General features: G+C 30.9%; 1 protein-coding gene across 1 annotated transcript in view; it reads left to right on the top strand.

The window, feature by feature from the left end:
- LOC118195950 (uncharacterized) overlaps positions 1 to 27,132 on the top strand; it is a 162,321-nt gene that overhangs the window by 74,950 nt on the left and 60,239 nt on the right. The window contains exons 8-12 of the mRNA XM_035367293.2: positions 3,830 to 4,012; positions 7,727 to 7,874; positions 9,154 to 9,245; positions 16,118 to 16,245; positions 18,416 to 18,578. Of these exons, the coding sequence (XP_035223184.1) occupies positions 3,830 to 4,012; positions 7,727 to 7,874; positions 9,154 to 9,245; positions 16,118 to 16,245; positions 18,416 to 18,578 (714 nt within the window). The remainder of the gene's footprint in view (positions 1 to 3,829; positions 4,013 to 7,726; positions 7,875 to 9,153; positions 9,246 to 16,117; positions 16,246 to 18,415; positions 18,579 to 27,132) is intronic.

The following is a 27,132-nucleotide window of genomic DNA, read 5'->3' as shown; positions in this document are numbered from 1 at the left end:
AAAAATTTCTTTATGAGGGGAGGAGTTGTGATAAGGTCACATAAAAGAAGAAGAGACTAAGGATTAATATGGACAAGGATGTTTCGTGAGAATAAGCTGAAAATTATTATTTTTTAACGTACAAACACGTTTTCAATAGTTGTTAAAATAGTCTTTATTAAAATAATTAAATTGTTGGCAATGTTAAAAACGCAAGCTCGAAAGCCACGAATTGCTCTCGCATGTAAAATGTATAGAATTTGATTTTTGAAATAGATAGGTTTTTCTCTGCAGAATTGTATGTAGCCATTTTTTTTTTTTTTTTTTTTTAGCATTCAATAAATTTTATTATGCTGTGTTTTGTTTTCAACCTGATGTCACAACCCAGGGTTTGCATAGCGGTTTCGGCCACTACACCACAGTACCATCACATGTACATGTTTGTGGTAATGAGATTGGAGATCGACTGGCCAGGGAGGGCAGTCTTAAGAGTTCTACTAATGGTGGCTTTACTTTCTTGGAACTCATCTCCCAGGTGAAACTAGAAATTAACTGTACCTGGAGCAAGGTCTCTATTCAAGAGTGGTACGATTGTAATAGTCCTAGTGCTGCTAAGACAGCTCTCACTTGGTTCCGCAGTAGTCGTCTTTGTTCTCAACGACATGTGTTGGGCTTTTAAGTTTATTCCTTTTGCCTGAATGCAATTTGACCCAGGCCACTCCTGCAAATGTCTTATCATGTATTGTTTTCCTGAAGAGCCAGCTATACTCCAGTGCAGATGCAGTTCTTTGTTGTTTGAAAATCTGCGGGTTAATGGACTTGACCTAGATGTTGCTCTCGATCAAGTGGCTTAAGAAACAAAAACAACAACCTTTTTGATACTCTAATCTTTGTTTGAAGTAGATTCCAAGTGACAACCAGGTATACCTCTGTGTGATGATGTGTAACTTTGCTGTTGTTATAACTTTGATCTTACTTGGGAGTTTTGAGGATTTTCTTTATATGTAACATGTATATGAGCTAGTTTCCGTTAGAAAATCCTGGAAGAAAGCATCCTTTCCCTTAGGCAGGTAATTCAGAAAGATTTGAAAATTAATAAAAGTCATCAGTAAAAAATTTTTTTACATTTCTACACAAGCATTGCTAATTTGAAAATAAATAATGGGAAAAAATGAATAAGTATTTTCATGTAACTCTATTTTGTCATCACAAATTGCCAAAATTATATACAAAGAAAAAAAAATTATTGGAATACTTCTGAATAATAATGTAAGATAGGCTGCATGTGAATGGCCCTTTAAAATGACCCATTTTTCTCCTAAACATTTTTTTTTTTTTTTTTTTTCATCAAATTGCTTCTGCCATCACCCTGAAACTTTTACAGTAATCAGCATTAAGTTTATTTTTAAATTAGAGATGCAGATTCCACCTATTCTTCCTAATAAAATTTTACTAAATCTATTGTGTTCCAAATAAAATCTTACTAAATTATATTGTGTAATGTGTTTATTTTTATACTTTATCATGAACTTAAAACTTTTTAAAAGCAGTTTTGCTTTGATTGTCCCCTTATGTACTTTCACTACAATTCCACGACCGCTTAAGAAGATATATGAATAGATATAAACAGAAATTTTTCATAATACATTATGTCAGAATTCCTTGTAACAATTTCTGTTATTTATTTATTTGACTTAGTAAATGCAGTAAACCTATCTAAGAAATCCTCTCACATTCTCTAGACAATTTCAATTTTCTGTGGAGGTGGTTGTCCGAGGAAGGCAGACTATCAGTGATGGCAGTTTTTGATTTGCATAATGATTTTACTTTTTTTCTGTTGATTTTTATCTATTCTATTGCTTAATGATTTCAGTCTGTCTGTAGCTATTGGAGTCTTAAAGAAAGATACTGGTGTAGAAGTGCAGTAAGTTGATTTATAAATAACGTTAAAGAACAAATGGGGAAATTACATATTTTGTGCTTCTTGAAAATCAATTTTCTCAAATACTGTAAGGATCTTGTTAGAATTATAAGTATTGTAAGTATCTTCACCTTTTGAACAGTATTACCAGCAGCAACAAACTAGTAATTGAAACTCTGTTGGCTGATAAATTGACTTAGAAACAGGGAAATTGATGTCTATTTTGCCTTTGTGTGCAGTCATCATAGATTCTATAGAAATGAAAGAACTAAAGAGGCTTTAAGTTTACCCATTGATATCCATATTAGCATTCCAAAGAGTTATTGGAAGTCATTTTATTATAAGAAGCTTTTTCTAAGTGAAATGAATATATTTCATTTTGTAATGTTGAGGGCACCAAAACGTTCTCCTCTTCTGCTTACCATAGACTGCATTCCAAGTCTTTTTATTCATTTTAAGGTAGCTCAATTTTTATCTGGCCGTGGTAAATTTACAATTTACCTGTTTTGTTTCAATCTAACATCAAATAATTTATGTGAGTGTTAAAAAACGTGCCTCAAGATGTGGAGCATTTAATTGTTTTCTTGTTCTACCTTTGATGGCCCTAGATTATGCTTCCAGAATGATTTGAAAAAGCTTGGCATAGCTTGGCCAGTGAACTTACCTGTTTTTATGAAGTCTAGATTGCAGTTCTCTGTTTTTGTTCATTTTATTTATGCATGTAACTTTTAATGTTTTAACTAAGTTACTTATATAAGCCCCATGTTGTACAACATTACATTGGTTATCAAATATTATTTATTATTAATGACAATTTCATCTCCAAGTAATGTACTGGCAAGAATCATCGTTAGCCTCTAGGTAATAAATAATAACAAAAATCTCATCAGTATTGTGAATGTTCTTGATATCACGATCTTTCATTAGCAGTTGTGACTATTGTGAGTATGTCTGTGTTAGTCTATCTATATTAGTATATATCAGTCTGTACAGACAAGAAATGGAAGATATTTTTTGTAGATCAGGCATGTAATAAGCAACATAAAGCATATTTGTCACAAATAAACCTAGAAGATTAAAATTGCATTATGCTGAGATATGGGCAAAATTAATACTTCTGAAAAATATCTAATTAAAAAAAAAAAGAGTTTATAATCCTTTTTTAAACATGTTGAAGATAAATTTTCTAATTTGTATAATAGTATTAGGAAATGGATGAATTCCAAAATTAAATATTTTTGTTATTTGATGGTCTCAACTGGATTAAGGAGTGGTTGCAATGAAAATATATTATTATCTATTAATCATTATTGTATAATATTATCTGCTATAAAAGGTATATATTTAATATTATTACAGAAATACAAATATTTTTTTAAAAGGAAAATTTATAATCCTTCAAGAATTTCCGTGCATTATCAACTGAAAATTGATCAGTAAATATACAAAGAAAGAAATTCTAGAACCAATTTTTCACAAAGGCTAAATATAGAAATTCAGATGAACTTCATAAAATCCTATAAATGTGAAATTAGTATATTTTAAAATGTAAAGAAGAGAAATTCAATCAACTTCAACACAACGACGTCAAGCGGAGGTATGTTGAACTTAATTACAGTTCCCCTTCCAAAATAAAATCCCTACTTTTCTGTATCCAGAATTAGCTGATGAACCATTTCAATATATTTTTTAATCTGAATAGTTCACCCAAAAATTCTGTTCCTCCTTAAAGCAGATGAAAATGGCAAAAATACAAACTAAAATCATTATTACATATTAATGATATTTAATAGTGTTACAATAGATCATTACCATTATTATTATTACCATATATTTAATATAATTACTGTTTATTATTATCTATTACAAAAGAATATATGTTTTTACTACAAGAAATGCTTATATCTAAAAATGTATTTATTATTTAAGGTTCAAGCACAGTTAGAAAGGGAGCAAGTTGCTTTTCAGTTATTTAAACAAGAGTGTCAAAACCACACTGCAAATAGTTCAGATTTAAGAAAACAGTATGACAGTGCGATCAATAATTTAAAATTGCGACATCAGAAAGATACTCTTCTGTTAAAGGAAAAGATAGATGAACTACAGAAAAAAGTGTGTATAATTCTTCATGTTTCCTTTTTTTTTTTTTTTTTTTTTTTCCTTTTGTATATCAGTTGTATAGAAAACATAAGTGTAGAATGTATCTTTCCACCTAAAGTAATTTCTTAAATTGACGATAACCTAGAATGTTCGTATAAACAGAAATATTACTATTACTGGCCATTTTTACTTAATACAGGTAGCTCTCTTAAAACACAGCATCCTGTAACACGATCCATAAATTACGAGAATCCTTCTACAACATGGTTTACTTATAACATGGTTTTGCTCTAAATACGATAAGAAAATTGCCCAAGCAATCCAAAGAAATTTTAACAAACTCCACACGAAGTTTTCCATATTGAGCAAAGTGCCCATATAGGCATTTCACACATAAGAATCCTCGTATCATAAGTTCTGCCAGTTATCTTCCAAGATCTGATACCCTTAAGAACAAATGTCCTCAGGAAGACAAGCCACGTGGTGCAGAAGACCGTTGAATTCTTAACTGGTAACGAAGGAAAATCGTTTCCTTCCATGACCTTCAAAGCACAACAGAAACAATACCCAGTCTCAAGAGAGCACAATCACCAGGTAACTATGAAGAAACCTCACTATCGCAGAAGGTGAACAACATGAGGTCACAATAAGTGCTCTAAAATGCATAACTTGCACTTTCGGCTTCCAAAATTTGAATCCTCATCCCCGTGGCCTGAAAACAAAAGTGCTGGTTGGCAGACTGCGAGCCACAGTGTGTTAAAAAATAACATTTTTGTCTTTAAAACATTAAGTTTCAGCAACAAAACATGTCCGATAAAGATAAAAATAACAATGTTTAAGAAAAAATTTATTTCTTTAGAAGTAAAGATACAAATCTTCGATTATCTTTTAAAAGGAGAAAAGGCATCTTACATTACAAAAAGTTTTAATTTGAATGAAGCAACAGTCTGGATTATTAAGAAAAATGAAAAAGAAATAAGACGTGCAATTGCTGCAGGATCTTCGGCATCCGCAAAACATGCAGCTTGCCCCGAGCGCCAATAATTGAGAAGATGGAAAAGGCACTCAGCATTTGGATTGATGATAGCTGTCACAAAAGAATTCCGTTGGATGGTAATATAATTAAACAAAAAGCACTCAAAATTTTTAAGCACCTTAAAGAACAATGAGAACCTCTTTCAACTCAGATTTTGTGACAAGTAAAGGTTGGTTAAAAATTTCAAAAAGCGTTTTACAATTCATAGCATAAGAATTCAAGGAGAACCTGTAATGGCTGATTATGAGACTGCTAGCATGTATCCTGAAAAAATTCAAAATATTATAGAAGAACAAGGATACACAGTAGATCAAGTTTTCAATGCCGACAAAACTGGGCTTTAGTGGAAAAAAGTGCCCAGTAGAACCTTTATATATTAAAAAAAAAATCTGTATCCTGATTTAAGGTATCTAAAAATTGTCTGTAACACTACTTTTGTGCAGTAATGCATGAGGGGTATTTATGACAAAACCCTTGTTAGTTTATAGATCTTTAAACCCTTGTGCACTTAAAAATACGTAAATAAAAACACCTTGCCAGTAAATTGGAAAGCAAATCCAAGAGCATGGATAACTGGAAATATATTTAAAGATTTTTTTTTAATTTTGTGCCAGGCACTGAACGTTATTTAAGGCAGAAAAATCTGAGCTTCAAGGCTCTATTACTATTAAATTATGCTCTATGTCACCTAGAAGATTTGAATCATCCCAATGTCAAAATACTATTCCTAACACTACTTTGTTACCTTAACCATTGGATCAAGGTATTATTTATACCTTTAAAACATATTGCATAAGACGAGCATTCTAGTAGATCTTAGACATAACTGATTCAAAATTAATTAATGTAATGGAGGCTTGGAAGACATTTTCAATCAAGCAGTGTATCAACATCATATCTTTGTCTCTGAAATAACTGAAAGCATCAATGCTAAATGCATGTTAGAAGAAGATATGGCCTTCTTCAGTTGAAATAGGAGTGTGCATGAATCATCAGAAAAGGAAATTGGTGGCTTATTTGAACTTGATAAATCAATCGGTGGCGAAGGTTTTGTTGACATGGCTATTGACGATGTTCAAGATTTATTAGCAGAATTAGAAATTGACAAAGCAGATTTGATGGAAATGGCATCCAAAGCCATAAATCAAATTGATTCTGAGGACACTAGCACCGATAAAGATTGTGCAGTTAATAATTTAACATTAAACAAATTAAAAGCAGGCCTAAGCTTAGCTGAAAATCTCGAGTCATTTTTCTTGAGTGCAGACCTTTCCACTGAAATAAGCCAAAAATTCAAAAGGGAGCTGCAAAACTGTCTAGCTTCATATCAATAAATTTACAATGACCCGGTAAGAACTAGTAAGCAAAGTAAAATTACAGATTTTTTTTAAAGAGAGAAGAAAATGCCAAAACTTTAAATGAAAAAAGAAATTCTGAAAGTGAAAGCAATCTCATTCCGCCAAAAAAAAAAAAAAAAAAAAAAAAAAAAAAAAAAAAAAAATTGTTCTAGGTTGATTATACTGAGCAGTGACAACAAATTTATTAAACTAAAGTCGCATTAAATTTAAATATGTAATATTTTTTGTTTTGTGTTGTATATACACATGTATGTTCAATAAAAATTAAGTTGTTTATGTAGAATTAAAAAATGTATCTTTTTAATAAGTTTTTGGAACGAAACCCCCTTTTTATACTGGCTCTGGGTTTCACACAACATGGCATTTTCTAAGAACTTATCTACTGTGTTATACGAGGGTTACTTGTATTTAAATTAGGCAAATGTGCTATTGTTGTTTCGCTATAGCAGTTTGAATGAATGAGCTATTTGATAATATTTATTATAAACAGTTAAAGTGTATGTACATGATCAGAATGTTCCAGCAAGATAAGTAAAAAAGTTGATTGTGTTTTTATCTAAAAATGTTGAAATTGCCAAGATATTGATAAAGAATTCTAAAAAATAATCGATAACCTTATGAAAACAACATTATTTTAAATAAAACTGTTTCCCATTATAAATAATGGACTGATATGAATTGGGCTAATGGTATATAAAAACAGCTGTGCTAGTATACCTCAAGATAATCTTTCTACAATATATGCAGATTTTAAATATGAAGTTGAAGTGCAATTAATAGTGTTTCTCATTACAATGACATTAATTATTGAATAATGGAAAATAATAATTATGCCATGAAAGCATTTAAAATTTATATCATATTTTTATCTTTTTAAAAATTAAAACAATGAAAAATGTGTGCCAAATTTTTATCTTTTTAAAAATTAAAACCATAAAAAATGTGTGCCAAATTTTTATCTTTTTAAAAATTAAAACCATGAAAAATGTGTACCAAATTTGGCTGTATGTTTCCTGGTGGCTTTAATTTTTTAAATGATAATATGACCAGCAAAGATTCCGAAAGACAGACATGGTATTAGGAATGATTTGAGAGATTTTAATATTATTTCTGGTAGAAAATTCAAGTTGCATTCAAATTGCGCTCAGCAATTACCATAGCAAATACAAATTAGTTTGGGATAAGTTTATTTTGAATGTAATTCACTTTCCCTATCCAGAATTTTTTGAGGTGAAGCACATGTGAGATTTTTATGAAGTGACCACTATTGTATATTTTTATATGGTATGCATGTATTTTGTATATGTGTAAATAGGTATTTTTGTCCATAAGGTTGAAGATGCAGAAAAATTAAAAAGTAAAAATACAGAATTGCAACAGAAATATGAAGACCTACAGCTTGAAAAAAGTGAGCTTTTTAATAAACTCTCTGCAAATTTAGCAGCAAGTCAAAGACAGTGTGAAGAACTTCTAGAATCAAGTGAGTATGCACCTTTATGCAAGTCTATTGACAAATATTTGCTTAAATTAACAAACTCAGATTTAAAAGAAATAATTAATCATTTATTTATTTATTTAAACAGATGTTCGAATAGAAAATCTGAATGTAAATTTCTTTATTGCTTGTAGAATAATGAGGGGAAACAATTTAATTAATTGTGTACAAGAAAGCAGGAAGTTTTCAGATTTGGTGGAGTAGTTCTCTGATTTAGACTCCTATATTAATTTAAATTCTGATTCAAGGTAAATTTTATTTTCAAGTCAAAACACAGCAATGAAACTTATTCTCCCCACACACTAACCTTAAATTAAACACAACAGTTGTCAAATTAACTTCAAGTAGCATCACATTTGCTCATTTTCTCACATTCAGCCTGTAAGCAAAATCCACTCTACTGCTAAAATGTTATTCTAATAATCTGCACTCTCACATTTACAACCTGAAGTTCATTTTCATCGATTATAATTTCAAAGGATGCTATTTAGGAATTAAGATACTTAATTCTTGGAGTTGGTGTTTCCAACCTTTTATAAAAAATAGATTGTAGATATAAACTTCAAAATAAATAGTTATTTATGTATTAATGCAACTGGGTGCACCAGCTCTGGTATCGATGCTAGTCTATCTGAATGGCAAATCAGTTATTCTAAATTCAGACAGCACTTAATGTAATATTTTGGCCTATGAGCATCGTTTACAAAATTTGTTTTTTCCAAATGGAAAGAAATTTTTGTTAAATTTCTCCTCGTCAACAGACTGAACACTTAGCAGAAGAGTTAACTGAAGTCTGTAATCATCGTCAAGTGTGATTTTAACATAAAAGTCTAGCATGCTCTTTGGTATTCAAGTACTATCCTTTAAAAAAACATTTTTAGTCATCGCTGGTTAGTCATTTCTCAGGCTGGTTAGTCATTTATGTTGATAGTCAAGTGGGGATAAAAACAAAATATTATAAATAATGATTTGCCAGGTTGGCATCAGTATCAAAGTGAAATTAAAAACTAGGATTCTCCACATGTTTTATACTAATCGTAGCATTTTCTGTTTGCCCATTATACCATAAATTTTAATAATCTCATCTTTGTATTATGAGAAACAGTGTAAAATAAACTTGGTTATGTAATTTTTTATAATTTTTGATGTGGCAATTTTATGGCCAGCAATGTATATATGAATTAAGTATTTGACTTACTTGAAAAATTCTAACAGCTTTCATTCTGTTCAGTTACAGATTGTAATTTTATATGTTGCTTTTAAGGGCCTAGTGCGGAAATAAGTAATTTGGAATTCCGGTTACAGCATTTAGGAGAAGAAAAATTGAAATTAGAGCTGCAGAACTCTGAACTAAAAGTGAGAATACATTTTTGTTGATGATTCTTTCAGTATGATCATCTAAAAATATTTTTATTAAAATTTCTAATTTTTTGTGAATGATATTTTACTGAAACCGAATGTTTAATATAAGCAGTAATGTTTCAGGTTAAAATAAATTCTGTGTATGTGAACCCCTGTTTGTTCTACTTATAAGCATTGTAAGCAGTATAGTTCTTTACTTCCCCCCCCCAAAAAAAAAGTCCTAATCAGAAGATTGCATTAAGAATATTCTCAGTGTTTCTTTTAACTTTCTTTAAACTAATGGTCATACACATTTGGTTAACTGATAATAAAAATGAAAATGTTTGGCTGCTTTATATATTTATCAACAATTTTTTTATAAAAATTCTTGTGAATTTTCAAGGTTGATGAGTAATTGGATTTGCATTACAGGTATTAAAAACAAAAGGAAAAAAAGTTCTATACCTTAAGCTGTTAATTGTTATAAGCTGTGTGCAGCTAGAATATTTTTTCCAGAAAATTATTCAGTTTCTTCTTCTTTCTCTGAAAACGATGAAGCATGTTGTATAATGGCACGGAAGAATTTAAGCTTGAGTTCTACAAAATTATGATTAATTAAATATGCTTTAAGTGTTAATTTTAAAAACTTTAAGTGTGAGATTTAAATCATTGCATCAATTTTATATTCTGAACTAAGGTATTCATTTCATTTTGTCAAGAAATGAAGTTTTAATGTCCATTTTATCTACAGTGAAACCTTTTCCTGCCATTTTTTAATGAGATTGGGTGAAAAGAGATGTATGTGGAAAATGAATCAGCTAGGAAACTATTGTACACTGTAAATCAGTGACATTTACTATTTTCAGCATGAATTCAGTGCATTGAAAACCTAGTTTTTAATGAAATGCTATCCTTGTTTCTTGCCTTTTGACTGAATTTTGAGGGGGGGTTTTTTTTTGGGGGGGGAGACTTTTTTAGATGTTTTATGCAATGCTTTTTGAGTCTCTTCGACATTCAGTAACATGTCTTATTTATTTTGTGTTTCTCCAAAATCCTTGTTGTTCCAAACTAAAAACTAAATTGAAACTGAAATTAACAGAAGTGAGGCTAAACAATATGAATCCAAAAGTGAGGGTTATGTACAAAACATTATTACATTACTATGTTTTCAAATTTATACTCAAAAGAAAATGTATTGCAAATAATACATGCATACTTAAAAACTAAGCAAAGAAGCAATCTTATTTTGGTCTAAATTTTAATTAAATTATATCAAGGATGAACAAACACTTTTTAGGAGACAAAAATAATAATAAGTTTGCGGTTTTTTCTTAGGTTTTACACTGACATGCTTCTCTTCCTATCTGCATACATATGTGCTTTGCACTTTTTTCCAAATTTTTAAAAAAGCAGAATAAAGTATTTTTGCGACTCTGTTCAGACACTAAAATAAAGAATGTTTATTGTTCTGGAAAATGCAGAAGTTTTTTTTAACGCCAAAAATAAAAGAAGTGTCTTTTTGATGCTATGCATGGAGAAATGGTAAAATGCATATGAATAAAAGTAAGCACCTTTCAGAAAAGTGTCAGCATAAGCTGTGTCTACCATAGAGTGCAATGCAACTTTACATATGTCGTCTCATGCTTTACATAATATTATCCAGCAACTATTGTGGCAATTGATCCCACTCATCTGTCAGTGCAGGAATAAGGATGTTTCTGGTCATTGGAGAATATTTTCAACCAGCAAGGTGTTTTTCCAGAACATCCTAAGCATTTCAATGTTTTTATGGAACCTGTTGGCCAAACAAGACATATATTCTGTCCTAGGTAGTCTTGAACACCAAGTGCTTAGTGGCATGGTATGTTTTCATCTATGAAAAGGAATTTATCATTAAAAATACCATAGAAAAGACGAACTTAAGATACTAGAACTTCATCAGTGTGCCTCTTGGGGTGTCATACTCCCAGTTGCAACCACATGTTAGGGCATGCATCTGTTGATCATGATGCTAGCCCATACCATGCTACTGCATCTCAGATATCAGTCCCTTTCTTGGATATTTTCTCTCACAGTTTCTCATGCAGTATATTTTCAATACTTTCACATCGATATTGTCAGATTGTCTACAATCCGATTGCAGACTGAGAATAGTATACAAGTATTTCTAAAATGAAAATTTAGTTTCATTTTGGAATTTCTAAATGCTAGATAAAATTTTGTTGGGAAATAGGATTACTAAAAATTGCTAAGGACTAGTCTAGTCCCTCTAGTTGAATGACAGCACATGACTAGACTATAAGTAATATTTTAATAATGTAAGTATTTGTAATTTTATTGTTTTTTAATTTTATTTTTTGTGAAAACCTTTAATTCATAAAACTACAAGCACCCATGGGAAACCATTTGTCAAACGCTGCCGTAGCATATTACGCATTAGTACTTGTTATTTATTAAAATTATCTTTTTCTGTTTCTAATTCCTCCTGTGGCATACTGTGGGTTCGATCTTTATATGTTCTGTGCCAAGCTATAAATCCTCAAAGATTTGACTAACATCTGTTAGCCATTGTATTAAATAAATTTTAGTGGGGACCCACAGTTTAAAATAAATTTATTTAAGAAGGAATGTGCAACAATTTTAGCGGAGGCTCTTTTGAGGGGAACTATTTCTTCCCACCTTGAAAAGTGCTCCACAATAATGAGTAAATATCTATTTTTATTATTCTCACTATGTGGGTATGGACCTAATAAGTCAATTCATATTAATTTATTTGGAAAAGTAGCTTTTATGCTATTTATATACATGGCCAATTTAAAATGAACATTGTTAATGAATTAGCAAATGTTACTGGGCTTGACATATTGACTAACAAATTTTTGTAGCTGTGGGAAATAGACAGCTTCCTGAGTTCACTGCACCATTTATCTTATGTCGAGATGGCCTGAAATTGGCACATCATGAAGTTCTTGCAAAATGTTAAATCTTAAACTTGCTAGGATAACTGGTCTTAATTCATTACTTTCATTTGTTACTTTAAAACAAAAGATAGTCAATTTCATAAGTAGCAGCTCTGTTCCTGATAGCTGTTATATCGGGGTGTTCAAAATGATCAGCATCTTTAAAATATGCATATATATTTTAAAATTCTAGATCTGTTTATAAATCAGAAAAAATAGTTTTGCAAGAATGTGAAATCTTTGATGTTAACATTGCACATTTATGAGTTCATTTCCCTCATCATCTAATTTAATTCTAGATAGAGTATCTGCAATTACGTTTTCTTTCCTGGGAGTATACTTAATTATTAAGTGATTTTCTTGCAGTTTAAAGACCCATCTTATGAGTCTTGCCCAGAAATTTATCCCAGAATACAAATGACCCACGTCGACATGATCTTTATAATTTTAACAAGTACTTTCCCCAAATACACTTAAAACTTCTGAACTGCCAAAGTTTCCCTTTCTGTAACCATATAATTCGCATTAAATTAAGTGTCTTTATATGTTTCTTCATAATTTCGTTTTTGACTTTTTCATAATGTTAGGGCTTTGCTCTACTGGAGCGGAAGCATTTCCTGTATATATGCTGTGGTCTACAATTAGAGTGAGCCCTTGCTTATGAGCAAATAAGTTAGAAAAATGATGTACCAGCTGTTCCAGCTTGTTTTTCTCTCCAGCTGACAGGTGATTCATCTCAATGGCCAGAGGGTGGGTTTCTTTTTTCTCATCTTCCTTTATATCCAGCTGCATTGTCGCCTGCTGAAAATTTATTTTAGCCCCCCTTTAAAAATTCCGTTTCCAAAATTAATACAGCTTTTAGATTTTTCTCAATGAAGAATACTTTTGCTCCATCAGTCCCAAACATTCTGGATCATGTTGGTGAAAAACGTTTTCCACTAAGAAACCGCTTTTAGTAACTGTGTCCAATAGTGCATCTGCTAAACATTATTTAACAATATCTGTAGAGCCAAATTTTTTATAAGTACCATATTTAATTGAATCTTAGAGGGATTGTCTTGCCTCTGAAGTAACTGTATCCTCTTACTTCCAGTACCCCTTATTAGTTTAAATTCTGCTTGCCTCTTTCTCCCTGTTTCTTCTTTTGACATTTTTCTTCGTGATTACCACTTGCAGTTGAAAATTCCTGTCTACTTTCAAAATGTTTATTATCATCTAACTGTAGCCTTCCGTGTGATGCAGACCCATAAAAGTGTATGTTCAACCTCTGATCATATTCTGCTGTGTGCATACTTTCTGCAACCCTCCTTCTTTCAAACTTTACCTCAAGCTCAAACAAACTCTCGAGTGTGCTGGAGGTTCTTAACTCAAAGCAATCTTGAAACTGTGTTAGCAGTCTAGAAAAAATAATTTGAATTATCTCTGCTTCAGGCCTGAGTAATATAGATAATGCATACATAGATTTTGATATATAGCAAATTAAAATTTTGAATTTTTCATAATATAAAGTCAGTCAGCTCTCCAACCTTCAACTTCTAGTATTTACTAGAAGGTTCTACTTCTAATCTGGCCATGTCTTTTACTATAGGGAATGCTTTTGTGAATTTTGTGAAAGCAGTTTTTAAAACCTCAAATTTATAGGTTTCACTTTCTGGTTCACTCAGCAAGAATTTTCTAATGCATTTGTACCAACTGAGTTATCCATCCTCGTAATGTGGCAGTTGCTATATTAAATTTTTGAATTTCTGGTACTGGATGATGCAAAAAAATATGAATTTAAATATTCAAGAAAAACCAATATCAAATTTCTTCCATCAAAAGTCACCGTGAGTTTCATTGCTGCATGCATCATATCCATGATGAAGCCAAATCCTTCCATTGGATTTACTTTTGCTGATAAAGCTTGCAATGCTGAGGGTATTAGACCAAATGGTGGTTTTTCTTGAGCCATAGTCCTTACTTTAGTCTGGGTGCCACTGTAGCGTTTAAAGTATTTGGGTATCATCCAAGAGGACTAAGCTCTTTGGTAGATGTTAAGAAACTTATTACTAAGTCTAAATAACTACTGAAACTTGGATGTAAAAGACTATTTAAAACTAAATGATATGAACAGAAGGCTGATGATTACAACTCTGCCAGCATTTATGGCACGAAATTCAAAGTAATGAGTTCAAAATGTAAAACTTATATTTAAATAAACTAGTAGTCAAAGATTACTCAGAGCAAATTAACACGAAGTTGGCTCAGCACTTAAGCAGTATGGATTTTAACTATTGGTAATTATAATGCAAGGCTGAAGGCAAGAACTCTTAACTAAAATAGCAATCTAGTAATGTGGCCACAAGGGGCAGAACATGTTGTCTTACTATCTTAAAACACTAACCTTAAATACTTGCAAACTAAATTTAAGGGAGAAGTGACAGTACAGATCCAAAATATTAAATAACTGATTAGTAAAATTAAAGGGACTTCGCCCTGGTTCTTTTTAATTTTTCATAGTCCAGTATGTCATGTAAACTACAATTTGAAGTATATACAGTACAAAAATCGAGATCAGGACTTCGGTGATCCCGGATTTGGGATTTTTCCAGATATTAGATCATCAGTCTAAATCTAGTAAGATGGCATGCAGAAATTATAAAATTGAACATATGAAATCATGATCTAGAACCATACTACATCTGTGATCTAGAACCATACTACAGATTTCACCATCCTTTTAGATTGATGATTATGGCGTTGTCATTGCAATGAAAAACTTCTGTTAACAACTCTTCTTCCCTGAATTCTGCCGCCCGGTGTGGCCATGCGAGCTAAGGCTTTATGTGAGTAACAAATCAGTTATTCTTAATTCAAATAGCACTAAATGCAATCTTTTGGCCTATGAGTATCATTAACAAAATCTATTTTTATCATATGAAAAGTTTGTTAAATCTTTCCTCGTCAACATTTCTTAACTACTTCTAACTTACATCTGTAATCGGCACCAAGCGTAATGTCAACAGAAAAGATTACTGTACTCTTCTTTATTCAATTACTAATATAAAAAAATTTTTAAGGCGTTGTTGCATGAGTCATTACTTAAATTGTCATGTGTTGATAAATATGCAGTGATGAAAGAAAAATATAATAAATAATTATTCACCAGGTTGGCATCAAGGGTTAAAATGTTAGTTGGTGTAAAATCAAAAATGTTTCTATGTATAATGTTTTGATTTGAGATGCATGGCTAGCAGATACGCAGTCAAATTATTGATCACACAAATTTATGCTAAAATGATTATTTCTTCAAAAATGATGTATTTATTTAGTGCCAAAGTGAGATTAAGAATCGGGACTCTGGGCATGTTTTATTATGATGGGGGAAATCAAATACGTAAAGCATACACAAAAAAAATTTTTAAATTTTTTTTTTTTTTTTTTTTTTTTTTTTTTTTTTTTTTTTTGGTGGTGGTGGCTTTGAGGTTTGGGTTTTAGATTATTCCGGATATTGGACTTCCGGATCACTTTGTACTGTATTCCTCTTTTATAAGTGCTGGCTGCTATATATCTCTTGCTTTAATGGTTATTACAGTGCTGACAATGATACTTAATTCTGCTTTCTTTTAAATGAACTAATGTTTACAAGATGCTTTGAAAGGTTACTTCAAGCTGTTCAAAATTAACAATAATTATGTAGTCCATCATTCTGTAATGTGAAATAGTATTTCAGTCTAAGTTAATGCTGTATTTTTAATTTTTTATTGTAAGGGGGTTTAATTAAAATATTGTAACCATACTATTAGACTAAAAAAACATAAGTCTTTTTTTTTTAAAAAAAAAAAATCTGCTAGATTTAGACTTTATGTTATGAAAATTTTGTAGTTAAAAAAATCTTTGTTGTTTTTGTTTAGCATTAGAAGTAATTAAAGCATTCATTTAAAACAGGATGAAATAAAATCATTGGAAGCTGAGTTGAAAACAGCACAAGCATGGCAAAAGTGTGATTTACCACCTAATTCTCAAGAAAAGGTTAAATCTAATAGTGAACAAAGTTTAGACAAAGTATTATCTAGGTAAAAATACTTTATTTGTTAATGAATTATTTGTGTAAAATCTATGGTATTGATAAACTTAAGTAGTAGTAAAACTATCTAGGTTAGTAGTAAAACTATCTAGGTAAAAATACTTTACTTGTTAACTCTTTCGCATCGAGAGAGGGCAAAATCTCTTTTCCCCAAACATCGAAAACGCCCGTGTCTAAGAATTTCTCCTGGAATGCTTTTCCTTTCCCCATGACAAATTCAATACTACAGCGCTAACAATAACCTACTTAAGTAAAGTGAGAACTTCTTTCTTGGATGCTTTCACCGTGTGTGAAGTTCCCCCTTGGGACGAGATTGCAACTTTGTGCATCATAAGCTAAACACTGACAGTAAACAAAGGAAAGAGAAGGTGCATTAAAATAATAGAACTACTTTTAGTAATTCAGAAGTCAAACAACAAAAACTTTTAGTAGCTTCAAAAGAATAATTGACATGTCATTTAACAACACCTGAAAGCAATGAGTAAGGCAGTAATGTGATGGGGGGAAGCATTAGGTAGGAAATTATTCAGGTGTTTCAGCCGCCAGCTGATGTCTGAATGCTTAGGCGTTTTGGGCGACTTCGATGCAAAAGAGTTAATGGATTGTGTAAAATCTATGGTATTCATAAACTTTGTGTTAGTAGTAAATTATGCAATTTGTGCTATTGAAGGGGTCACATAAAACCATAAAATAAGGCCAAAATGTACATTATAAGGCAAAGAGCATCAAAAATTTGTATGTGAAATCATATGCATAAAGTTTTCATATAAAAAATTTATATCATCTACCAGGAGGTCTAGGTATGTTTTCTTATCTGGCTTCCTGTCGGTTGGTGCTAGATGCTTTTGAAATTCTTGTTACACCAGTGAAATAATATTTACTGTTCATATGCACTAAATTTTTGCTAATTTGTGCTATGTCGATTTATCTTGTCATCTTATCCAAACCCACAGTTATCAATTAATGCACTCTTAAATGATTTTAAGATTTTTTCACAACATTGAAAAATTATGCAAACATAGTGTGCATGCAACTCTGTGAATAATGTCTGATGTCTTGGTTTCACACTTTTGTGTTAATTTGGTAATATAAATATAACTCTACATTTATTTTGATAAAAGCAATTCATTAAGCTTTGCTTATATAACTGTTATGAGTTTCTCTCTTGAGCAGTTTTATTTCTTGCTTAGTTATTTCTTAATACAATAAATTTCAAAAAGTCTTTTAAAAAAAGTTTTTTCTTAATTCCAGAAATGGCATTTTTATTTAAAATTTATGTGGAAAATTATTTATTGGCAAAAAATAGATAGGCAAAAGAAAGGCACCATTAGAGATTAGTTGAATACTCTAATCAACTAATCTCTAATGGTGCCTTTAACGTATTTTTTTAGATCATCCTTTAACGTATTTTTTTAAATGAGTAGTATAAATAAAAGTTAAAATGGTGTATTGCAAAAATTGGATAAAATATTAATACAATAAAAATAAATAAATAAAAAAAAAAAAAAAAAGAAGAAGAAGAAGAAAATGAAAGGTTAGTTGATTAATGATAATGAGACATGGTGCTGTGGGTTGAAGAAAGCTAAATACTATTGTTAGGGATATTCATCATATTCAAGCAAAATTGCTTTCTTATTTTAGCTTTAAATTTACAACCGTTTATCTAGATAGGTGAAAATAAAAACCCCTGAATGTTATAATCATTAGAGGAGTCTAAATAAATAACATAAATGTTTTTCTTTCTGAATAAATCAAATTTCACATGGAAGCAGAGGTTCTTCCCTAGGTCTCATATATATTCCTCATATATATATTTTGTTTCTTCATAGGGAAATAAGACATGTATTCAGCATACAGTATCATTGCCAATTTTACTAGCTAATAAAATAAACATTGCATTAATAACATGATTTTCTTTTACGAGTGCAATTCAGTCATAAAACAAAATACCAGAGCTCATCTTAATCTTTACTTCAATGCATTCTTGATGAAATTCAGTTTCATTTAAAATTATGAAGTACTGGATTGTTCTGGCTGAATTAAAGTCCTGTTTGTATTTATTTCAAATATCTTTTTAGGTAAATAGTGTACTATTTTTTACCCCCCCCAAAAAAAAAACTTTCCATAATTAAGACCTAATTAATTTCTCTTTCATTTAGGGGTGCAGATTTTCAGAGTGAGTTGGAACAAGCATTGAAACACTTGCAGGCTTATAGAACCCAGAATCATGAATTAAAGAAACAGTTAGAATATTTGAATAAAGAGCTCCCACTCTGGCAGAAAAAAGCAAACCTATTTGAATCTCGTGTATCTGATTCAGAAGTAAGTAATTCAGTTTCACATATAGGTGATAGAATAAATGTATTACATGCATTTTAAATTCTTTAATTACAAAACATTTAGCGTTACAATATAAAAATAATTTTGGTTATTATCTTGTGTAGATTTACATTAGCCACCTTCATCATCCAAGCAAGGGTAGCCCAAACTTATTTAAACAATTTAGGTGTTGTGATACTTTAATGTAAGTAACATTGTTCACATGATTGTGATGTGTCTTATGTATCAGAAGGTCTTACATATTCAGAGGTTCATAGTACCAAGTTAATTTCCATTTTTTTTTTTTTTTTTTTTTTTTTTTTTTTTTTTTTTGAAAAAAAAGGTAGTGTTTTTCCCTCTCCCTTTTCTGTGTTCCCTTCCCCTTTCTTGTCTATTCAGTATTTAATGTTACAGAGTTCTATTGAATTCTCTGTTTAATGATCTCTTTAGCAAATAGCACAGGTAATGTTTTTCAGAACTTTTGGAATTGAGTAAAATACATAAAATACAAGTTCATACTAATTCTACACAAATTGAAGTCCCCCCCCTTTCTGTAATATTTAGAGAATTTTTTATTTCCAGTTTTGATATTCAGTTTAAAAAATTCTTCACTTTTCTAATTTTAGCTTAAACCTCATATTTTTTGCTGAAAAGTTCTTTTTACCTGTTTAATTTCTTTTCCCAGGGAAAAAGAGAGGCAAATAATTGCCATCTTTCAAACATTTATTCATTTCTGATGCTTCATCTTTAAGCCTGTCTATATGAAACATAATGCCATTATTAATTGATGTATTAAACAACAACAAAAACAGAAACAAAAGCAAATTCTTTATGTAACATTACCCTCAATAAGCTGTAATAGTGAATTATTTGAAATTCTTTATTACATCATATTTAAGAGGTTGCAACTCATAACATCAGATGACAAATGCTAAATTATTTCAATTAATTTAAGCCCTTTGATTGCAGTATGGGTAGAGTAACTATTTATAATTATTTTTAATGAAGGTAAGTTTTTTATTAAAATACATATTTTTACATATTGTCTTGATCCATTTTTGTCATAAATTTTATATTTTTTGCCAAATTTCAGAAATTATAAATGATTTTTTTTAGTTTGTTTTTTATTGTACTAGAACTAATTTTAAGTTTCTAAGCATTGTGATTTTGTAATTTTCTCCATCATAATTGGTTTAAGTTTTTCAAATCTTTTAGATTAAAATGATGTAAAACATTCAATCTGTTCTTTTCTCATACCAGTAAAATTTTTGGAGCTAAGAGACAAAAGTTTTTTGGATAAAAGAGAATGTAATCTACTTCTATTCAAAATGAATATATGATTCAAATAGTTGTAAAATCTTTTTTAAACTGAAGCATTTTATGCATTTATTACATTTTATTTGATTGATCAGGTTTCACACAGATTTTCTTACCTAAACGTTCATGTTCTTTACTTCATCTATTCGTTAATGTCAAGAACTAAATTTCCCTTGCTGCTTTTTTTTTTTTTTTTTTCTATTAGAAAATTGCTTTTGGAAGGCTTTTAGACAAATGGAATATTGTTATTTCAATATTTTAACCACCAATTTAATAGTACTTCAGTATGGTATTAATTAATAGTAACTTGCATATTAAAGTTATTTTCCTGTATCCATTTTGCATTAAATTTTAAGTTTTATCTTTAGCAATAACATCATAATTTGAAAAATGTTTTTTTTTTTTTTTTTTTTTTTTTTTTTTTTTTTTTTTTTTTGTGTGTGTGTGTGTGTTAACCTTTTTCCTTAGCAAAAGCAGCCTTTAATAGTATGGTTTTTCATTAATGTTGATTGTTTCTTAAAGCAAGTAATTATTATACTTTCTAAATCATTTAGGACAGAATGCCATAAATCATCCAGAAAGTGTAATACTTTGATGCATGCGTTAATAGATAGCATTTTCTCGTAATGATTTTTGACATGATATGTGCATTCATAGATAAATTATATGAATCATCTTTAATGCATACACATCCTGAGCTAAAAGTTGTATATTTGTGTAGATATTTATGTAAAATGTTTCTATCTTTTTTACTTAAATAACATCAAAATAATGCCATTTTGCAGATTTTTTTTGCTTTTATTCTTGCAGGAAAAAATAAATTCATTTCCAAATTTATGAATAGCATAATTTTTTTAAAAATTTTTACAGTCTTTATCGTATCATTATTATTTTCTCACCAACTCGACGGCGTAAGGCCTCTAACTTTTGATAATACTCTGCTTAAATAGCTCTGCTTAATTTTCAGAACCATTTAACTTCCTAAACCCACTAAATTTATTTTGAAAAGAAAGCCCTTACAATTTGATCTTTAACAAGTTATTTGCCTTAAAATTCAAAAAGTTAATTATTCTATAAGGTGTAGGGCCTTGAGCCCAGGTACCCTGGTGTTTGACACCACTCTGCTAGGAGGAGTTATTCCTTTCTCTGTACTTTATTAAAATGTTAAATATTGTTATCCATTTTGATAATGGCTACAAATTTGACGACATTTCAGTTTGTCATTAATAGTCTTTATGGCTTTTTATTTTATCATTTTTGGCTGTGTAAAATGTAGTTACTTGATTATTTATTGTTAACAGCGTTCATTACATTCTGCAAAATTTTATGTTAAAATGAATGAGGGAAAGGGATGAACTACAAATAATCTAGATCTATGTTGCATTTTAGAAAAACATAAAACTTAATATAAGGTATCTTTTCTTTTGTTGTCAGTTTTCAAACCTCATGCTGAGCTAATGCAAATGCAAGTATTTTATGCCAGAGATCCTTTTACCGAACAATAGGAATGCCTGTCAGTTGTCATGTGATTTTAATATCCAAACACTGATAGTTTCTTTTGAGGTTCTATCCTTGGTAGATGCATTTTTATTACTCTGCTTATGTATAATACAGACAGAAGTCAGTTTCCTTTTGCATGTCTTCCATGAAAGCTTTCTCTGCGAAGATAGAGAGACTTTATGTGCTTTGCTGTAATCAGATATATGAAATAACATATGAGGTAGTAGTGTTTCCTTGTATCAGAAAACAAACAAACTGAGATCTAAACAAAATTTGTTGGCAGATTGATCAATATCTGTATATTTATTAAATTTAAGAATTGTTTGTTGAATTTTTCCTAGCATAAAATCAAATTCAATTCAACTCAGTCTTTCTAAGATACAGTATGAGTTTTAAATTTAAGGTGATATTGCATTTAATCACTCTTTTGATTTCACTGCATGGAAATATAAGCTGGTGTAAATTTTCTTTACATACATAAAAATGTTGATATTTCATGAAGTTGATATGATTTACCTTCTTATGGAATGAGGAAATTTAATTTTTTATTATTGTATCCAGTTTGATCAAATTCTTTCTGAAGTACAATGAATGGCAGACCATATCCAGAAGCAAGGCAAGTAACTTGTTGGCCGGTTCACTTCTCAAAGATAATATTGTTACAGACTCATTCTCTAAAATGGACTGTAAATAAAACTGGCACTCAATGTAAAGACCACTCATTTATTAAACCTACTCCATCTCGTACTCTTGTCGACTGACTCACCAGTAACAATTTTTTCTCACCAGGGGCGCTGCGCTCGCAGGCACGAACATACCGCCCGCGTTGACATGGTTACAATCAACAATTTAAAATTTTCACAAGTATAGCATTACAACACAATCTAATTACAATATAATAACATAAATCTTATGGATATATATCTTGTAATTACTTGTAATTTTACTCATTTAGATAAAGGTAAAATGCGAATTTTAAAAATTGGCCTTGTAAAAGTTCCATTTTTTGTTTTTACTTTTACGACTCTTACTTTATTATCCTTACCTGCTAGCGTTTCTACAATTCTACCTAGTGGCCAAGTACAAACAGGTGTATTATCTTCTCGCAGAATGGCCATAGTACCAACTTCTACATTATTTTTTCCATAATACCATTTATTTTTTTGTTGAAGTGTACTTAAATAATTATTTAACCAACATTTCCAGATGGACTGAATTACTTTTGTTAATTTTTTCCAGTTTAACATGTTATCATTTGCATCTAAAATGCTGGGTTCTACTAATGCAGTTACTGGTCTTCCAATAAAAAAATGACCAGGCGTCAAGACATCAAAGTCATCTAACTCGGCTGACATAGGATACAGTGGGCTTGAATTAAGTATCCCTTCAGTTTGAGTAATTATAGTTAAAAATTCCTCCATTGTTAATTTTAAATTCCCCACCACATGTTTGAGATGATGTTTGACAGAATTGACGGCTGCCTCCTAGAGTCCTCCGTGATTAGGAGCACATGGAGGACTTAAAGTCCAATCAATGCCCTTAATGGATAAATAATTACCCAACTTCTCGTCTGGTTTGTTGATCAACTTGTTCAGTTTTTTCAATTCTTAAATTACTTCTAACAAAATTTCTCGCATTGTCGGAAAAGATACGTGCATACTTACCTCTTCTGCTAACAAATCTTTTTAATGCTGCGATAAAGGCCTTGCTAGAAAGGTCTGTAACAAGCTCCAAATGACAAGCCTTTGTTACAAAGCAAACAAAAGTGCATAAATATATTTTATTAAGAACTCATTTCCTGTGATTTTTGTACCTTATCATAAATGGCCCGCAAAAATCAACTCAAAATCAACTCCTACACAATTAAATGGGAAGTTTGGTGTAACTCTTTCTTGCAGTAAATGGGCCATGAGCTGCTCACTAGAGACTGGTTTTGCTTTAAAGCAAATCACGCAGTCATGGACTAATTTCCGACAAACATTACAAGCACCTAAAGGCCAAACTTTTTGTCTAATATTACACAATAATCCTTGAGGTCCAATGTGCATGTATTTTATGGATCATCTATGCCATTAAGATCGTTAATCTATGGTTTTTTGGCAATATTATAGGAAATTTTCTTTCAAAGTTATACTTACTATTGGCTAGTCTTCCTCCTACTCGCAAAATATTTTCCTTATCTAAAAAGGAATTTTTAACTTACTATTTGGAACCACTTTACCATCTTTCTGGAGACTAGCCAATTCTTTTTTAACTCTTCTTCTTGAACGATTTTGATTAGTTTTAATTCCGCATGTTTAATTTCTTCACTGCTAAGAGGACCGCTAATCTTGTTCTTAGCCTTGCAATTATTGTAGAACCTGTAAATAAAACTTAAAATATGCAAAAGTTTAACATAGTTGTTACTCAAATTTAAGAATTCACTTAGGAAATAATTGACTTTTATATTAAGTGAAATTTTAGAGTCATTAAGTTTTTTGAGTTCATCAGGAAAATCTTTTACAATAACTTCAGTAGTAATCACTTTGCATGGATACTCATCCTTTATCAGGTAACCAGGACCTTTCCACCATAGTTCACTTTGGACAAGCTTGATTGAGTCAAATCCCCTCGAGATAATATCAGCCAGATTTTCACCGGATGGAACATACTGCCACTGTCGCACATCTGTCATTTCTTGAACCACCGAAATTCGATTAGCAGCAAACGCTTTCATGCAGCAGGGCTCCTTTCACAGCCAAGACAAGACTATCGTAGAGTCACTTCAGAAAAATACATTATTCGCATTAAGTTTCAGATATTACTCGAGTCATTAACTTCGCAAGCAATACAGCTGAGCATAACTCTAATCTTGGTATGATAACTTGCTTTATAGGAAAATCTCTTGATTTACTTTTACAAGCCTTATTACTACTTCACCATATTGGGAGATGGATCTACAATAAACTACAGCTCCATAAGCTAACTCGGAGGCGTCACAAAATCAATGTAACTCAATAACAATTGCTTCTGCGACAAGAATGCATCTGTTAATTTCTAAATTACATATATGTGGCAGTTCTGAGAAAAACCATTGCCATTCTTTTGGCTTCTTTTTCAGCTAGAAGATCGTCCCAATTCAGCTTCAAAAACCATAGTCTCTGAAGAAATGTTTTAGCTTTAGCTATCACGGGACCCAATAAACCAAGTGGGTCAAAGATTCTCACTATTGTTGACAAAACTTGCCTTTTAGTAATTCCACACTCATTTTCTATTTTCACTTTAAAATTAAAACAATCTTTATCTGCTTTCCAGGAAACACCAAGAGCTGAAACTTCATTTGTACGCTGAAATGTGTATTCATCATCAACATTAACTGCAAGCTCAGGATTGTTGCTACACCATTTGTGCAGAGTCATAGTTGCACTTTTTAAAATCTCAATTAATTCATGCTGTAGCTCTTTTGCCAGATTCAATGAACTGGACCCTGTTAGCACATCATCCATGTATAAAAAGAAAAAAAAAATCATCCATGTAAAAATCAGGCCCACCAGCGGCCGAGCGGTAAGGTCGCTGAACACTGGTAGTTCAGTCCGAGGTTCGAATCCCACGAACAGGCTGGCTGCATGGGTGTTTTTGTGGTTTTCCCCATGTGTAACGTGTATACGAGCCAGTTTTCCTTAGAAAGTCCTCCACGAAGGCATCCCTCCCCTTAGGCAGATAGCCCTAGTGAGCTTTGCCATAATTAAATACATCATGTAAAAATCTCTGTAGAAATGCAGCTGATAATAGAAAATTTGTGCACTCATCTATAGCAAGCTGATGTATGTTCTCATAGCTAAAAAAGGTGCATTTACTGTGCTATAGGTGACCATGTTCAACTCAAAAGTTTTAACTGGACCATTAATTGACTCTTTCCACAAAATTCTCTGTAGCTGCCATTGAGTAGGATAAATCGATATCATTCGGTACATCTTTCTGATATCCTCTGTAAAAGCATAAATATGTTTTCGGAAATGTACCATAATTGAAAACAAGTCCTCTTGAATTACACCACCATTACACTGAATTGAATTCAGCGAATTACCTTTTGATGTTGCAGTTGAAGCATTGAACACTACTCTCAAAGGTGTCGAATTTTTCTCAGGGTAATAAATCCCAAGGTGTGGAATATAATATGTAGAAATATATATACTATACTTCACTATATTCATGTAGAAAATCTGAGTACATAAAAAGTAATTTTCATCTTTGCTTAAACGAGTTCAACCTTTTAAGAGCGATTTGTTTCGAATTCCCTAAACACATTGGATCTTCTCTAAACAGCACTTTCTTTAACTATGTATTTCTCATTCTTTTCACGGGTATAGTTGTTTTTAAAATGTTTTTCACAGAATTCCAATTCTTTATTTCCCGTTTTTGTAGCCTCAATGTTTTCAAGTTCCCAAAATTGCTTTAGTGTTTTATCTAAATGTGTTTCATCTTTTATCATACCACATTGAACCCCACTCTCTTTTTTTGTTACATAACTGCCAGACACAAAAAATCCAAACACACTGTTTTGCAGAAGGATGTTAGAATTATCAAATCGAATTTGACCTGGTTGTAGCAACTGTAAATATACCTCTGTGCCAAGCAAAACAGTCAATACATTTAGGAATATTAAGCTTGTCATCTGCTAACTTTATATGTCCAAAATTCTCAAGAAAAATGTTTACTCTCTGTGAAGGTATAAAGTCTGTCGTTATTTTCGGAACTACCAAGAAATCTATATTTTTAACATAACTCTTATTTTCATTACAAATATTCGCATTAACTCTTGTTTTTATTCTTAGAGATGAATCATTTAAGCCACAAACTACTATATCTACTTTTTCCTTTTTTAATTTCATGATATCTACGATTTCTTTACTTAATAGACAGGATTCACTTCCCCCATCCAAAAGGCATCGTAATTTATATTCATTTCCATTTGCGTCTGTCAAAATACAAATCGCGGTACTTCGTAACACTTTATTTTTCTTTTTATTCGAATGATTACTCAAGAATATTAAGCTTTGTAAAAACTCTTGAGCTTCTACTTCAGGAAACTTACAATCTTCACACACCAGGGTTGTTGATGGCCTTGAACTTTGAACAGTATTTGCTGACTCACTTTTAATTGCTAGTTTGTTTTTTCTACATATGTTACGATTTTCATTTGAATTTTGGTTTGGAAAATGCAATGTTTTATAATGCCTCTTTTTTCAGAAACAAGACATTTTTGAAGAGCAATTTGATACAGAGTGTTTATTAAACATGCAGTTAAAGCACAGATTGATATTTTTAACTACTTCCACTCTATCATTCACTGATAATTTTAGATAATTTGGACATTTAGATAAATGGTGATATTCAGTTTTACATAACACACAATTAGAGGAAGTATCTGAAAGAAATACTTTCGAAACATTTTTCGAAGAACTCTTTTAACTATTAGAACTTGCAGCAAATGATTTTCCTTTAGATGTGAAAAATAAATCCACCTCTTTAACGAGCTTTCACTGGGTTTAAACCACTTGTCTCCTTGTCTCACATTAATATGAGTTGCTGTTTATTTATCAAGAGTTTGATAAATTTTATCAGATATTATAAGTTGATTTAATGGCTCAAAATCCTTTACATCTCTCAGTTTTAAATAATAGTTCCAAATAGAAGTTAAATGCAAAGCAAACTGAACATGAGTTTCATTTTGTAGTCTGGATGCTTTTCTAAATTGCTC

The sequence above is a fragment of the Stegodyphus dumicola genome, chromosome 1 (assembly GCF_044657685.1).
Source record: "Stegodyphus dumicola isolate Sdum_Otavi_A_Nest chromosome 1, ASM4465768v1".
In the NCBI taxonomy this organism is placed as follows: domain Eukaryota; kingdom Metazoa; phylum Arthropoda; class Arachnida; order Araneae; family Eresidae; genus Stegodyphus; species Stegodyphus dumicola.
The sequence above is the reverse complement of the archived record's forward strand: the minus strand, read 5'-3'. Positions and strand labels throughout refer to the sequence as shown.